General features: G+C 41.9%; 2 protein-coding genes across 5 annotated transcripts in view; both read right to left on the reverse strand.

The window, feature by feature from the left end:
• The window catches only part of SETD9 (SET domain containing 9), an 11394-nt gene extending 7452 nt beyond the window's left edge, over positions 1 to 3942 (reverse strand). Inside the window, exon 1 of one of the 3 annotated variants that reach the window (XM_028748100.2) lies at positions 3224 to 3930. In XM_028748100.2, coding sequence (XP_028603933.1) covers positions 3224 to 3309 — 86 coding nt within the window. In that variant the 5' untranslated portion in view covers positions 3310 to 3930. The other 2 variants (XM_028748101.2, XM_028748102.2) reach the window with 2 other exon arrangements.
• Positions 3943 to 6398: 2456 nt separating this feature from the next.
• MAP3K1 (mitogen-activated protein kinase kinase kinase 1) overlaps positions 6399 to 15445 on the reverse strand; it is a 61400-nt gene continuing 52353 nt past the window's right edge. For both annotated transcript variants that reach the window (XM_028749540.2, XM_028749539.2), the window contains exons 15-20: positions 14731 to 14883; positions 13980 to 14142; positions 13513 to 13644; positions 11729 to 11871; positions 10172 to 10303; positions 6399 to 9051 (exon numbers count right to left, since the gene is read on the reverse strand). In XM_028749540.2, coding sequence (XP_028605373.2) covers positions 8902 to 9051; positions 10172 to 10303; positions 11729 to 11871; positions 13513 to 13644; positions 13980 to 14142; positions 14731 to 14883 — 873 coding nt within the window. In that variant the 3' untranslated portion in view covers positions 6399 to 8901. The remainder of the gene's footprint in view (positions 9052 to 10171; positions 10304 to 11728; positions 11872 to 13512; positions 13645 to 13979; positions 14143 to 14730; positions 14884 to 15445) is intronic.

The raw sequence follows: 15445 nt of genomic DNA on the forward strand, positions 1-15445 counted from the left end.
CATGAAGATTGCTCTATATTTCTAGATTGGCTGTACATACACTGATTTATCTGTGTCCCAAGAGGCTGATTGGCTGGCATGGCTCACTGCTCCTGGTTGCCTTGGAAGTAGTTTAAGGAAGTAGCAGTAGAGAATCAGTCCTACTGACAGCACAATTGAAATGGGAAAGGAAACGAAGCGCTAACTGTCTAGCTAATTCTTATGTATAAGACTCTACAGTGGTGCCTCGCAAGACGAAATTAATTCGTTCTGCGAGTTTTGTCGTCTTGCGATTTTTTTCGTCTTGCGAAGCACAGTGTCGGGAAAGTTTTTGAAAAGCTTCAAAAATCACCAAAGTCTTAAAAAACCTCAAAAAAGGCTACCACACCGCGTTCTATGAGTTGCTCCTTGAAGTCAAGTCGCAACTGTATTAACAGTGTTAAGAAAAAGGAAACAAACTTGCAAGACGTTTCCGTCTTGCGAAGCAAGCCCATAGGGAAAATTGTCTTGCGAAGTAGCTCAAAAAACAAAAAACCCTTTCGTCTAGCGAGTTTTTTGTCTTGCGAGGCATTCGTCTTGCGAGGTACCACTGTACTGAGGAATGGCCAAAGGAGATGATAAAGTACAGGTGTTTTTCCATACTACATGAAACTGATTCTTCTAATGAGAAGAATCTGTAGGTTCTTTTTCTTTTAAACAAAAGGTGAAATCTCTCCTAAATTAAGACAACTGAAATAACAGAATAATAAATGTTCCTTGCATGAATACAAGGCTGTGATTCATTAGAAGAGCTGCACTGAGATCATTAAACCACAAGTATTCAGCTTGCGATTTTATTAGTTCCACCAGAGAGCCAAGAATCAATTTAATCCTTTATTCATTCCATGCATCTGCTTATTATTACAGAAATTAGAGAGGGGGAGAAGACCAATTACACCTAACCTACACTGTACCGAAAGAAAAATAGCTCCCTATATGATATATTCACAAATATTTCACTTCTAGTTTTAATTGCTTATTTCCCTTGAGAAACTAGTTCATAGCCTCTTTGAATGGGATGTCTTCATCCATCATATATATGGGGTCTTGAGGGGCACAACAAAATTCCTATTGGGTAAATTGTCTGGGTTTGTTTTTTTTTGGAAGAAAGTTTAAACGAGAACATTTAGCTCTGGTGGTGGAGTGAGAGAAATACATTGAAAAATGAAGTTTTATACAAAACGCAGTTAATCCAGCTATTTAATTATCAACCCATCAGATTATATTATTTAAAATGTAGTAAAGCTGTTGTTTCAACTGCTCACAAAGCATGATTGAAACCTTCCATCTGCAAACGTCAGCAGAATTTTTTGCTAGGTTTTGGCTCCCTGTTTCTTCTTCTGCATTGTACAACATTGCAGAATGAAATTACCGTATTTTTCCGTGTATAAGACTAGGTTTCCCCCCTTAAAAATAAGATCCAAAATTTGGGGGTGTCTTATACACAGATAGATCTCCCCCCATTTTCTTAAATTGGAGTCCCCCCAAATAGACAGAAAATATAGACAGAAAAATACACTATGTCACAGAAATGCTCATTTTAAGGTTGCCAAATGACCAGAAATTCTGCCTGGTCTGCTGTCCAGCCCTTAACTTCTGCAGACATTCACAAGTGAAGCTTTTCATGGTACAGAGATAATAATCATTGCTTCACTAAGATCTGCAGATCAAACTGCAGCACATAAGGTAGAAGGTGCTGAAAGCAACATATGCAAGATTACCCACAGAACGCAAGAGACTTTAGCACTACCCAATCCAAACAGCAGTCAGCATGGAACTTCTATGCCAAACTCTTGCTTCTATAACTGCTGCTAAACTGACGTGGTTCTAGTGGCTTTCAAGGTGCTGACCATGATAATATGCTCCAACTGGGCTGATTTACCCAAGGGACAGTCTCTTTTACCCCATAATAAATGTCTCTGGCAAGGGACGTGGGTGGTGCTGTGGGTTAAACCACAAAGCCTAGGACTTGCCAATCAGAAGGTCGGTGGTTCAAATCCCCATGACGGGGTGAGCTCCTGTTGCTCGGTCCCTGCTCCTGCCCACCTAGCAGTTCGAAAGCACGTCAAAGTGCAAGTAGATAAATAGGTACCACTCCGGCAGAAAGGTAAACGGCATTTCCGTGTGCTGCTCTGGTTCTCCAGAAGCGGCTTAGTCATGCTGGCCACGTGACCCGGAAGCTGTACGCCGGCTCCCTCGGCCAGTAAAGTGAGATGAGCGCCGCAACCCCAGAGTCAGCCATGACTGGACCTGATGGTCAGGGGTCCCTTTACCTTTAAAGGTCTCTGGTAAAGCAGTTACTACATATAGACTTTGAAGGATGCCTTTTTTGAAAAAAATTATGTGTACATATGTCCAATCGAGTTCATTTCTTAACTATTCTGTAGAAGTCAAACCTTTGAACAGTCAGGATGCATCTTAACCCTAGCACACATGCACATGAAGGCTAATACAAAATGTCAACACACTGCTTCACTTGCACCACCACCACACCACCCAACAGGAAATGCTGCGGAAGGCATTTGCAGGCATCCTTGGGCAGCCCCCACTGCTGATGCCTGCCCTCATGCCTCATGGGAAGCGATTCACTATGGAAAGTATGACTTATTATTACTTCTACTACTAGTAGTAGTACTCCAAGCAACATTAGGTGCCTAGGTCAAGCCACCATTATAACTGAACCACAAACCCTCCAAACGTAGTCCCATCCTGGGAAATTTAGACGCCCATTTGACCAAGCTGCCTAGCGCCGGTGCAAACCCCAGAAGAACAATCCCACATAGCCTAAAGGAGCTGCTTGCGGGTCAATGGGGAAGAGTGACCGCTTCTTAGGGCAGCTCAGAGGATGGGTCAGCTACGCGGATTTCCGCAGGCATGCCAGCAGCAGTCCCCACAGTGGCCATTGCCGCCAGGGATCCGCGTTGCTTTGGCCCCGGCTGCGGAAGAACCCTGCACGCGCGCCCTCGCATCCTCACGTGCAAGAGTTCGCCCCGAGTTCGCCAACGCGAACGCCGCCCTTGTACTCCACGTGCAAAAAGGCTGGTTTCGCGGCAACACCGCCGAGCTTCTGGCTTTACTTTTACTTTTTTGCCACAAGTGGCAGAGAGACCTCTCGGTCGCCTCCTTCTCCCGCTCCGCCCTGAATGGAGACCCGGCGGGACGGAGGGCGAGAGAGGAAGAGCCCCGTCGCCGCCGCCGCCTTCACCTGCGCTTGTGGCCGAGGTTGAGCGCGATCCAGGGCACGAAGCGGTACTTGTAGGCCTGCCAGCGCCTCCGCAGAGCCCTCAGCATGGCGGCGGGGGTCCCTTTCCCCGGGGAAGAGCCGGGCTCGGGTTCTTGCTTGGTCGCAGGAAGGGCGGCGGAAAGGCGAGGGAGGGCGCCTGCTGCCTGGCCGCCGCCGCTCCTCCTCCCCGAGGTCAAGCGGCGCAGCTCCCTCCAATCGTCGTCGGCAGGCGAAAGTATACGGTAACTCCAAGGAGCCTGCCTTCACACGCGTGTCTCCTGACCCGCCTCGCAACGCGTCTGCGAGCTGATTATAACCCCACCGGACTCTCTGGCGTGCGCTTGCTTTGTTTATTTCCTGCAACGGATGGGCCAAAGTAAATTCGGGCGTCAGGAGGAGTTTGCCTGTAATAGCTGCGCAAGCAGCCGCCGAAAACCTTATCAAGCGTGGATATGGAAGCAGCAGCAGCAGCAACCAACCAACCAACCAACCAACCAACCAACCAACCAACCAACCAACCAACCAACCATTCAGACGACACTCATTGAAGAGAGTTTTGAATCCGCGGAGAGAAACCTGTCGGTGGAACCAAATGTACCCTGGGCGCAGTTTCGCAGGGGGACGTTTTAGGGAGACGGAGTTTACTTCCGCTTTAGGCGCTCAATCAGCCTCCTAATGCGCCTTATTCCATTAGCTTCCAAGGTGGGGATTTCTGGACAGTTCACTCCCCCTTTCCTATTGGTCGCAGATTGGGGCAGCACCCTTGGGAGAGTAAGACCCACTGGACTTGTTATTCTCAAGCAAATGTGCCCATGGCTCGGACTGCACCTTGAAACCAGCGCAGTGGGGTTTTGGGGAAGTTTTAAAAGCCACGTGGGAACAGCATGTATACACCACATAGCTGTCAACGGTCCCTGCTCCTGCCAACCTAGCAGTTTGAAAGCACGTCCAAGTGCAAGTAGATAAATAGGTACCACTCCGGCGGGAAGGTAAATGGCGTTTCCGTGCGCTGCTCTGGTTCGCCAGAAGCGGCTTTGTCATGCTGGCCACATGACCTGGAAGCTGTACGCTGGCTCCCTTGGCCAATAAAGCAAGACAAGCGGCACAACCCCAGAGTCGGCCATGATTGGACCTAATGGTCAGGGGTGCCTTTACCTTACCCTTATTCCAGTGCTGCTTCCTGCTGCTATCCCGGATTGTTAGATACACCATGGACTGTCTGCAGGACAGGTGAGGCTGCTGATCCCTTATTTTCAAATCTGAAAGTTGACAGCTGTGATACACCACGGACAGGGGAACTTGTGCCCAGCTGGCAGGATCTCCCAGGTCCTGATCCAGCTCACCAACCCCTGTACCACTCCCCCTTATGTGGCTGCTGAAAGATGGGCAGTGATGTGACATCGCAGGTGGGGTGTAACCTTGTTATATTTTAATTGATATCTAAGGAGCTTCAGATGCCATTAACCATGGGGTCCTCCTCAGCCTACTGAGATGGGTATTGGGGACGCAGTTTTACAGTGGTTCTGGCCCTAACTCCAGGTTTGGTTTCAGTTTTCTTTTTCAGCCTGCTGCCAGTTGTCCCTGGTGTGTGTGCACATGCTGGAAAGTACTCTAGTCATCCACAAGAAGCCTTTCAGAGCAGTCATTAGATTTGGGGGAAGCGGTCAGTATTCTGGCAATACCCAGCTCTTTTTCTGTAACATCTGAATGAGGAGAGGCTGTGCAGCCCTGATGATGGGCTGGATTTGGACCAAAAAACCGGAGTCCAAATTATGGCAAGGGGGAAGTGCTGTGAGTGAGCAGTCCCAAAGTCTGGATTATTCCTGCTTTGGACAGGATCATACTCCTCCTACAGCTGTGTGTTTCTGGACCAGGATGGCTTGGCCACTGTTCTCCATGTGCTGGTAACTGCTAGAATGGATTACTGCAATGCCCTCTGTGAGGTTGACCTAGCAGCTGTAGCTAGTGCAAACTGCAGTTGTTTCAACAGCTCCCTGGGGCAGAATACCACCGTATTATGCTGCTGTTGAAAGAATTAACACTGGCTGCCAATTAGGTACCAGTTCTAAGTGTTTGTACTGGTTTACAAAGCCCTATACAGATTGGGACCAGGACACCTAAAAGAATCTCATACCTTATATACCCATCCAATCACTGCACTCTGCAGGATAGGACCTGCAGACACCATCTCACTAAGAGGTCCATTCTATACCTTGTACAAATCAGGTTTTTATTGTAGCAGCACCTACCATTTGAAATCCTCTCTTTGCTTATCAGGTGAACACTGTTGTTGATGCTTGTTGGGCCATCTTTTTTCAACAAGCCTTTTCAATGGATTGTTTTATCTTGTTTTTTAAGTACTCATTACAATAAAAACTTTGTTCCAATACACACAATGATGTATTATGTATAAATGGTGTTATATTTCATATGATGGGAGTGCCCATCAGGTTTTGCCACATCACCCTCCATGAATTCAAAAGAACACTCTGCAGTCCTCAGTGCACTATTCATGATCCTATGTGCTGGGTATTTCCTAGGCAGGTATATCTAAGGAATCTACTACTGTGTGTTGAGTGGCAAAAAGAGATAGCATGCCACTCAGTCTAGTGGAGGATCTAGCTCTCAACTGGTTTATGTTCTCTTCTGAAGTCTGCCTAGTGAGTCTTTTAAAAGCATTTTAAATAGATTGTTAAGCAGCTGTAAGCAATGTTCCAGTAGTTCTATTGTATAACAATTCACCAGATCCCAATTCTGTGTCCCAGAATGTTTAATCTGGCAGCATAACAATGACTGTGGGTACAAATAGCTGTTGTGGAACCCTAATTCAATGAACAAGAGATATTATAAAAATTATGCTTAGTAAATTGTGCCCTTAAGGTTTACACAGACAATGAGTATAATGAAGGAGAATCAGAACTGAGCAAGATAGCTCCCTTGAGCTTGCCTATTGTGAAGTGTTCATGCTGCCAAGAAATAGAGTAGAAAGGGATTAAAAGACTTATTTACAGGCATTTTTCAAACTATATAAACAGCTGTGAAAAGCTGGCTCTAAAACCTTGTGTTTGATTGCTGACTATATTGTAAGGAAAATACATGTGTACATGAATGCCAATGTATTTGTTAAACTCAGTTCATTACCATAAAGGAGGGCAGCTTTTGTCCAAAATCTTTTATTTACTATAAAGACAAAACCACCAAAATAGGTACAAATTATACTATAAAATTGGTTCAAAGGGGTAAAAACTTTAATTAAAATATCTTGATATATTTAAAATAACAAAGGATATAATGAAGCCAAATTTTCTTAACCTAGAGATCTTTAAAATTTACTTGCACAGTAAGGTGCTAATAGAAGTTAGCCCTTAAGCCCTGGAAGTCTTAGGAAATCAGTCACATAGCAAATATAATTTCAATGTGAAAGTGAACTTTGGTAGAAGAAAATCTATAGGACACCTGAGGTAGTAGAAACTGGAATAAACAGCAGTAGACGTTATTTACAACTTAGGTACCAAATAACATTAAGAACACAAAAATAATTACACAATACAATTTTCAGTCCAGCTTTGATCCAAATAAAATAAGATTACATCACATCTGCATTAAAAAAACCCCCACAATTATCAGCAAGCTGAGGGAAATGCAAACAAACTCAGACAATGCTTTTAGACACCTAGAGGCAGCCTGAATTTGATATGTGGTAGACATGGTGATCTAGAAAGGTAATACTGATTAGCTGAGGTTCATCAGTTTATACAATTGACGATTTTGTCAGAAACTGCATCAATCTGACAACTGATCTTCCAGTACATGAATTGGCAAGAGCGCATCCTTTAAAGCTTGCACAGAAGAGACTTGGAAACAATCTGATCAGAGTAAATTCTAAACTGTCAAGAAACAGAAGTCAAATACAAATACAGAGCTACCAAACTTCACATTTCGATTTTTTTAACTCTTCAAAGCCTGTCAATCTTCAAAAAGCAAAGGAAGGTAATGTTTTAAGAAAAATGCACATCCACATTTAATGACATTGCTTTTATTTAACGCTAGCATGATCACTGCTGTAAACCTCACTTGTTTTGTTTCCAATCAGCGAGTCGTACATTGTCAATAATGTACAGTACTATAGCTTATTTAGTTTGTCCTGAGTCTTTGAGCATAACCAATTTCTGGTCAATAATTCAACTGGCTTCTGAAGAGTTAAAACTTGAACAGTTATTAAAACAAACTGATTATAAACGCAACCAGTATTTTATTTCAAAAAGACTGACCAAAAGCAAAAGAATAGCTGCCATTTTCCTTCAGTAATCCATTCATCAAAATCTAAAAGCCTGCCCTTAAAAACCATCATGAAACAATTAAAAATCTTTGCTAAAAAGTAGTTTTGCACTCTTGTTGAAGACTTTTCTCACATTATACTTGTGGGTTATATTTTTCAAGCCCAAGCACATTATTTTTTTCTGAAAAACTCTTACTTTTTTTAAAAAAAAGAGCTTAAGTGATTTTCTTTTCCTTTTTAAAATATTGCCAAATTACATATTTATCAATTGCAACTGTAAACAGATGATGCATGGTAGAAGGAAAACAGCAGGCAAATCCAACAATGGTGGACATGAACACAGTGAGAGTAAGACTGGATTTTACTATTTGGCTCCCATCAAAGGTTGACTTAGAATGGAAGCTGGGTAGTGGCAGGCTTGACATAAAACTTTTCTACACAGCTTTACCATGAGAATTATTACATGAAAGAAAGGCTCCAAAACAGTTCATTTGACCCTTGGTTACAAATTCTGTTATCGAAAGTAATTGTGCATTTCCCCCTCCCAACGCTTCCCACTTAAAATACTGACTCAATGGCAGTATTTTATTCCAGATTTCAAACCAATCTGTATCACAGTCTTTTATAACAGGTTATCCAGCAATATTTAGCTTGAACCAAGTTCTAGCTACTATGGGCGTGTTTTTAAAAAACCACTTATTCCCTGAAGGATAAAATGAAAGCACAGAACTGTAACTTCCAATGGGAAGTTACAAGGCTAGCAGTAAATGCACATTGAACCCAAATTGCCGTGGTCACTGACTTTTAGGAAGGCAAAATGTGGATTCAAAACTATCAACTGTTTTTTCCCTCCACTTAGAGAACATGGAAAATATAATGCACAGACACTGTACCTTCTTAATGATGAGTAACGAAAACAACCTAAATTGGGTTGTAGAGCCCATAACTGCTGATGTTTGCATGGTGTGAAATGGAAATGGGATTGCAGTTTTTAAATGGCTCCTGAGCCCCTCAGCTGCTAGTATTGCTGAAAAAGTGCTCCAAAATAATAAAAAAATTAAAAACCACTTCTTCCACTAAATAATCATGCAGATTTAAAAGAGGAATTGCTTTTTTGTTCACGAAGAGCCAGATCTTTGAGAAAGGCACAGTTTACATATTTCTGCAGTCTGTGAAATGTTGCATACTGAGCTTAGGTAAAGATCTCGATTTGTCAGTCACATACTTAAGTACAGGTCCTCTACTGACCTCAAGTCCTCAAAAATGTATAGTTAAGGCCAGCAGAACAGTTAATACATACTGCCATGCAAAACTGCACAGGAAGACCAGCACTATATTCAGTAGCATCATGTTCAGTGTATCCCCACTTTTACATAACCAACTACCACGTAGTGCGGAAGACAGGGTGTTTCAGCAACTCCCTTGCTGGGGGTCTGTCCTGAGGTTGAAGCTCCAAACACCGAAGCGCCACATCCCTTAAGCCTGGAGAGAGATGCGGTGGGATTGATGGAGCTGTGGTTGCACTGGCAATCTACAATCAGAAGAGCAAACACAGGTTATATTCAGGATTCCTTCTTGTGGGATACCCCTGGATGCAGACTAGAGCAAAACCTCTGCAAGACTCTGAACTGCAGGACATCTTGCTTACATTGCATGTAGTCTGGTTAGCATTGCTTACCATGTATTGTCTTTATCTTTTACACATTTTGTATTTCCCACCCATAGAACTTTAGGGTTGGAGTTATTCCCCCAAATATATATGTGTGTGTGTGTGTGTGTGTGTGTGTAACTGCTTACTATCTTATTGCACACAGATGCAATATCAAAACATAATGGCGGCAGAAGAAGCAAAAAATAAAATAAAAAAGTGTGCAGCTTAGCCCAGAATTTGTTACAATATCTGATCTGCAGGATTCCTAGAAAAAAAGAGTTGTCTTGTTCAATCAGGGCATTTGCCTTTTCAAATTGGTATAGTTGTACAGTAACACTAAACCAACTGATGTAAACAACTAGCATAAACAAGATTCGCCTCTGTAGTTCACCTAGCTTACATTTAAGAGTTCTGCCAATATTCACTGCCCCTGAAGACTTTACTCAAATCTCAAAATTTTACTCTTTAATTTCTATAACACTCCAGTCTTTCTAGCTTCTTCATCCTTGTACATCATTTCAATGAATGGTCTTTCCAAAGACTGAAGTTGCTATTGAACAGTGTATGGTACTATTCAGATATGGATGACAGCAATAGGATCACTGGGTAGATCATGCACAGCAGGGTTTAGTAAGTTCTTGCTGAAGTCCCAATCACTGTCTATTTCTGATCCCTTATTTGCAGCTCTAAGTACAGTAATAAAACCAGTCCTAAACCTATGAAAAATCTAAGACATTCCTTTGGCAGGACCATGCTAATGAATATACTGTACATATATGATATTCTTAATTAGGGCAAATTTCATAAGATGCACATATTACTTTTCAAACTAGGATATTTTCAAAATAGAATACATTGTCCATTTAAAAGAACTTAAACAAGCATTTTTTGGCAGCTCTAAATTTGTTTCAATGTTGTCTGTATGGTATAAGTTCCCAGTGGAATTGCTCCCACCTACAGGCTTAGGCTTTTTAGATAATTCTCTTACTTATCGCCTTACCTTAAATATCAAAGCAAGATGATTGGAATGTTTCTCTGCGTTCCAGGGGGGTTTAGCACAAGCCATTTCTATAATGGCACAACCAATGCTCCACACATCACAGCTCCTACCATACTGCTGGCCTCTTAACACCTGAAGAAGAAAGACAGGTTTAATTTCTATAAATCTTCTAGCAGCAGTATAGAAAGTATTTTAAGAATCATCCATGGTTAACAAAATGAGAGTTTCAGCAGGCACCTCTGTGTGGGATTATGGCAGGACAACTTATTTATTTGATTTCTATACTGTGCTTCATCCAAGGAGCAAAGGGAGGTTTACAATATAAAAACAAAATACATACAATAACAACAGCAAAAAAACACAGTCGCGCACACACAGTTTAAAAGCCCATAAATTTTTTAATTAGTCAAAGGCAGGCATAGGCAAACTCGGCCCTCCAGATGTTTTGGGACTACAACTCCCATCACCCCAAGCTAACAGGATCAGTGGTCAGGGATGATGGGAACTGTAGTCCCAAAACATCTGGAGGGCCGAGTTTGCCTATGCCTGGTCAAAGGTCTGGGAGAAGAGGAATGTTTTTGCCTGGTGCCTGAAGATATGTAACAAAGGCACCAGGCCTTGAGGAGAGCATTCCACAAGCATGGAGCCACCACAGAAAAGGCTCATTCTCGTGTTGCCAACCCTCGATCACAGGGTCTGGGTCAGTTGATATGGGAAGGGGTGGTCCTTGAGATATTGCAGTCCTGAGTCGTTTAAGGCTTTATAGGTCAAAACCAGCACTTTGATTTGGGCTTGGGAACTAACTGGCAGCTGGATCATGATTGGTGCTATATGCTTAAATTGTCTTGCCCTGGTGAGCAACCTGGCCGCTGAATTCTGCACCAGCAAAGTTTCTAAACCATCTTCAGAGGCAGCCCCATGTATTGCAGTAATCTAACCTAATCTAACCTGTTCTGCACAACATCCAGGTAGAAATATAACTAGATACAGTGACAAAGAGCAATAACTAAGAGCAGTAACTAGATACAGACCCAAGGAGCAATTTTCCATGTTTCAGACCATTGGCTCAAATTTGCTACATTCTTGTTCAAGGGGGAGGGGAAAGGGGATATACTGCTGGCAGCAAACTCTTTTCTTAGTTTAAACTCACTACTTCAGAGATCCTGTCCTACTCAAGAGGTTCAAAATAAGGTGGTGGCAGACACAGCATGGCATGGTTTGGTGCAGGCAACCTTGATCAAGTTGGCTTGATTCGAATAACCATAGTTGCTGTTATAGTCACATGTTTGCCAATCCAAGTAGTGGAACAAGGGAGTGTATAATCTTTTAAAAGGCAAGTAGGGCAAAACTACGCTGCTTTCTCTTGTCTGCATTGCACAGGATGCCTCTGTAGGTATTGCAGCTGAGCAAGCACATAGGCCAGTGATGCGGAGTATTGAACATGCCAGCCAGAGCTGCAAGTTCAACATTTGGGAGGGCCACAGGTTCCCCTCTTCTGTCTTGAGGTAATAATCAAGCAATTTATCTTTTCCCAAAGTTGCCCCACTGAATTCTTACCTCGGGTGCCATAAATGCAATGGTCCCCAACAACTGTCCTTGAAACTCTCCAGCGCCAGTTCCTTTAGATGCCAACCTAGCTGCAGCTCCAAAATCCGCAATTCTTAACCTATGGCCTGTGCTGTCAATTAACAAGTTGGCACCTGTGAACGTAATGAGAAATCAATTTAGTTGCTGCTGTGGGTGGGTCTCTGTGAGGGAGACAGACAGGCTTGGGTGCACACACATGGTAGAAACAAAAATTATTATCAATCAGAATACCAAAGATTTGGGTATTTTCTTCAGTGTACACAAATAGCCTCCATTCAAAATTAGATAATGCCATATAACCAAAAATTGCAGCCTTTCTCCAAAAGTGACTTTCTCCCACCAAATATTAAAAAAACACCTGAAAGATTTCTGTCCCTGTAAACCAAACTCTGTTTTTTTTTTCTAATGGAAGAGAAACAGGAGCAATATTTATCAACAGGTCTTGCAATACTGCTGTAGCAAGTTACATTTGGGTGTGGGTTTGGGTGTTCACCAAAAAATATTTTTATCCTGCTTGCAAACAGATTAGACATGAGAACAAAAACCACTGAGTTAGACTATATCACCACCACCACCACCATTTCTTGTATTGATGTTTAATGTTTTCAGAACACAAAGAATATAAAGGCAAATCTTCTGCTTGAAGAACCTTAAGGAGGACAGGAACCCCCAAATACAATTTTTTAAAAATAAAAGCCTTCATGTACCCATTCCCCCAACTAGACACGTTAGCATTACATGTGTTCAATCATAAATCTATTCTATCTCGTTGTTGCATTAATCTCTGGATTTCTAACAGAAAAGTTTGCACAGAAATTTATATATCTTACAATACTGTATCTTTAAAAGTGCTTTTTAATAATTAAGTTATGGCTTTTGAGAGTTGAGAACTGCATCACAAAATCTGGAGAAGTGCAAAATCTAAAGGTAACAGAAGTCTTGGCACTCTTGAAGGAAACTGATTTTCTAGATCAGTTTTCCATTTCTAATGGGGTTTACACCCACTTTGGCACAGAAACTGCTTTGGTTACCCTGCATGATGACTTATGTCAGGAGAGAGACAGGATGAATGTGTCCTTGTTAATTCTCCTTAGCCTCTCAGTGGCTTTTCGTACTATCAGCCATGGTATCCTTCTGTCTTCAGGTGCCCTTGAAGGAAACTGATTGTCTAGATCAGTTTTCCATTTCAATCAGGGTTTGGGCACAGAAACTGCTTTGGTCACCCTGTATGATGACCTCTGCCAGGACAGGGATAATGTGTCCTCCTTAATTCTCCTCAACTGCTCAGTGGCTTTTGATGCCATCAACCCAGACCTGCAATCATCGTTCTTCATGTGCCTCTCCCACAAGAGGTTAGGAGGGTGGCAACACAAGAACAGGACTTTTCTGCGGTGGTTCCCTGTTTGTGGAATGCTCTCCCCAGGGAGGCTTGCCTGATGCCTTCATTATATGCCTTTAGGCATCAGGTGAAAATGTTCCTCTCCATTGGCTGAGTAACATCCTATTTCCTTGTTGTTAGTGAGGTATTGGTTTGTTTTGTTTCTGTTTCTGTTTTTTGTCTCTTTATATTTTGTTGGAAGCTGCTCAGAGTGGCTGGGGCAACCCAGTCAGATGGGCAGGGTATAAGAAATAAATTATTACTCTAGATTATTATTATGTATTACTCATTTTTATGCTGTGAACTGCAGGGTGGTATACAAATTTAATAAATAAACAATTACAGGTTATAATAACTATAGTAGCACTGTTCATACCTTTGACATCTCTGTGAATTATCTGATTCTCATGAAGGTAAGCAAGGCCACGAAGCAACTGTTCTGTGTAGTTCGCAATCACAGAATCTTTGAAGGCTCCATATTTACTTAACAAATGAGCAACAGATCCCCCTGGAAGATGAGAGTTAACATTTTAGTTGCTAGTACACTGCTCATGAAAACAATCTGGATTTTACTGCCATTGAATTAGTTTCAAAATTGGGTATACCAATGCAGACAAGTGAAATAGTTTTAAGCTCAACTTTCTGAATTTACTTTTAGGGTCCTAGTTGCTTAGACTTTCCTTTATCAGAAAGAGTGGCATGTACACGAAACATAGTATTGTATCATTAACATCCCACAATTTGGGTAAAGTTAATTTCAATTTAGAGAGATGGCAAAAGGGACGGACTTACAAATCTAGAGGCAAGTGGAGAGAGATGAATGCAGTTTGGGGACACACTTACCTGCCATCCATTCTATAAAGAGATTGTAATTGCTCTTCTCACACGTAGCACCCATCATTCGAATTATATTAGGGTGATTTAGATGACCCATCATTCTTATCTCTTCCCGCAGAGCTTCTACCACCTCTTCCTGCTCAGATGATGTATTCCTGACATATGTCACCTGCATCACACAAAGCCAGGTCAAATTTTGCTTCAACCATAGAGAATCGTATTGACATTGTTGTAACTGAAGCTGCACACAGTGTTGAGCACCTTCAAGAAAGAGGTTCAACATAGGACAGGCTATCTGATTCTACCCACTATACAAAACTTCTGTTTTTGTTCTCTTGCTTTCTTCTTTCCCTTAAGCAACCGCAGGCAGCCACTTCACATGCGGAGATAAATGGATTTTGGAGAAATGTATAAACTGTGACACAGGAAGTGCAGTAAGAAAGATAAACACTCCTGCTGAACATGTATGTTTCCCACCTTCCTAAAGATTCTTCCCATGCAAAGGGAAGGGAGGGACTTAGTGTGTGCCTAGAATAAAAGCAGTTTTCATTATCACTTCCTCCAATAGTCCAAGTCCTTTCCTATCTTAAGGCTTTAAGTTGGGCAGAATATGTGCAAAAGAAACCAGTGTCAAAATTTTCAGAACTAACACAACTGAGGACAAATCTTTCTAGACCTCTGTACTACCTTGATTTTCTTTTCCGAATATTATGTTAATGCTGACAAAACTTTCACATCACAACAGAGGAACATTTACCTGTTTCACTGCCATTAACGTCCCAGTTCCAACATCCTGAGCTTGATAACATGAAGAAAAGGCACCAAGGCCAATTTGTTGACCTTTAAGCCATTCTATATCTTCCCTGTAATGGTGCTTTGCTTTGGTATGCCCAGGCAGCGTCTCTGGTGTCTGCAAATTAAACAAATAGCTGTCTGTGAACCCATTAACACCCAATGTTATCCAAGAAAAGGACAATTTTTTAAAAAGACACACATTCTAATAATTTCAAAACACAACGATTGTATCCAAGTTTCTTCAGGACCATTGGGTGCACAAATTCAGTACCTGTATATAGGGTTTTGTTCAAATTCTAAAAACTAACCAGTCCTAATGTTTTACTTCGAACTACTCGCTTAATAAAGTCTTACATTTGGAAATATCACCATGAGATATTTCTTACTGCAAAGACAAAAAAAGTAACACACACAAAAAAACACAAATGGAGGGGGTAGGATAGTCTAAGTGAACCACTGAAAAAAACAATACTCCCCCAGTAACAGATAATGAATAAAATTGCAAGCTATGTACCAGGAAGTAGATGATCTCTGTACAGTTTAGAATTGCTATTATATGTATGTTTGTTTTTTATTTCTTCAACATTTGTAGTGTTTGGTATGCATCACGGGGGGGGGGGGGGGGGTCCCTTGATAAAACATTTGTACCTTGCTGACTGGTGGAGGTTATTGTGGAA

Source organism: Podarcis muralis, chromosome 11, assembly GCF_964188315.1.
Source record: "Podarcis muralis chromosome 11, rPodMur119.hap1.1, whole genome shotgun sequence".
NCBI classification, from domain to species: Eukaryota; Metazoa; Chordata; class Lepidosauria; order Squamata; family Lacertidae; genus Podarcis; species Podarcis muralis.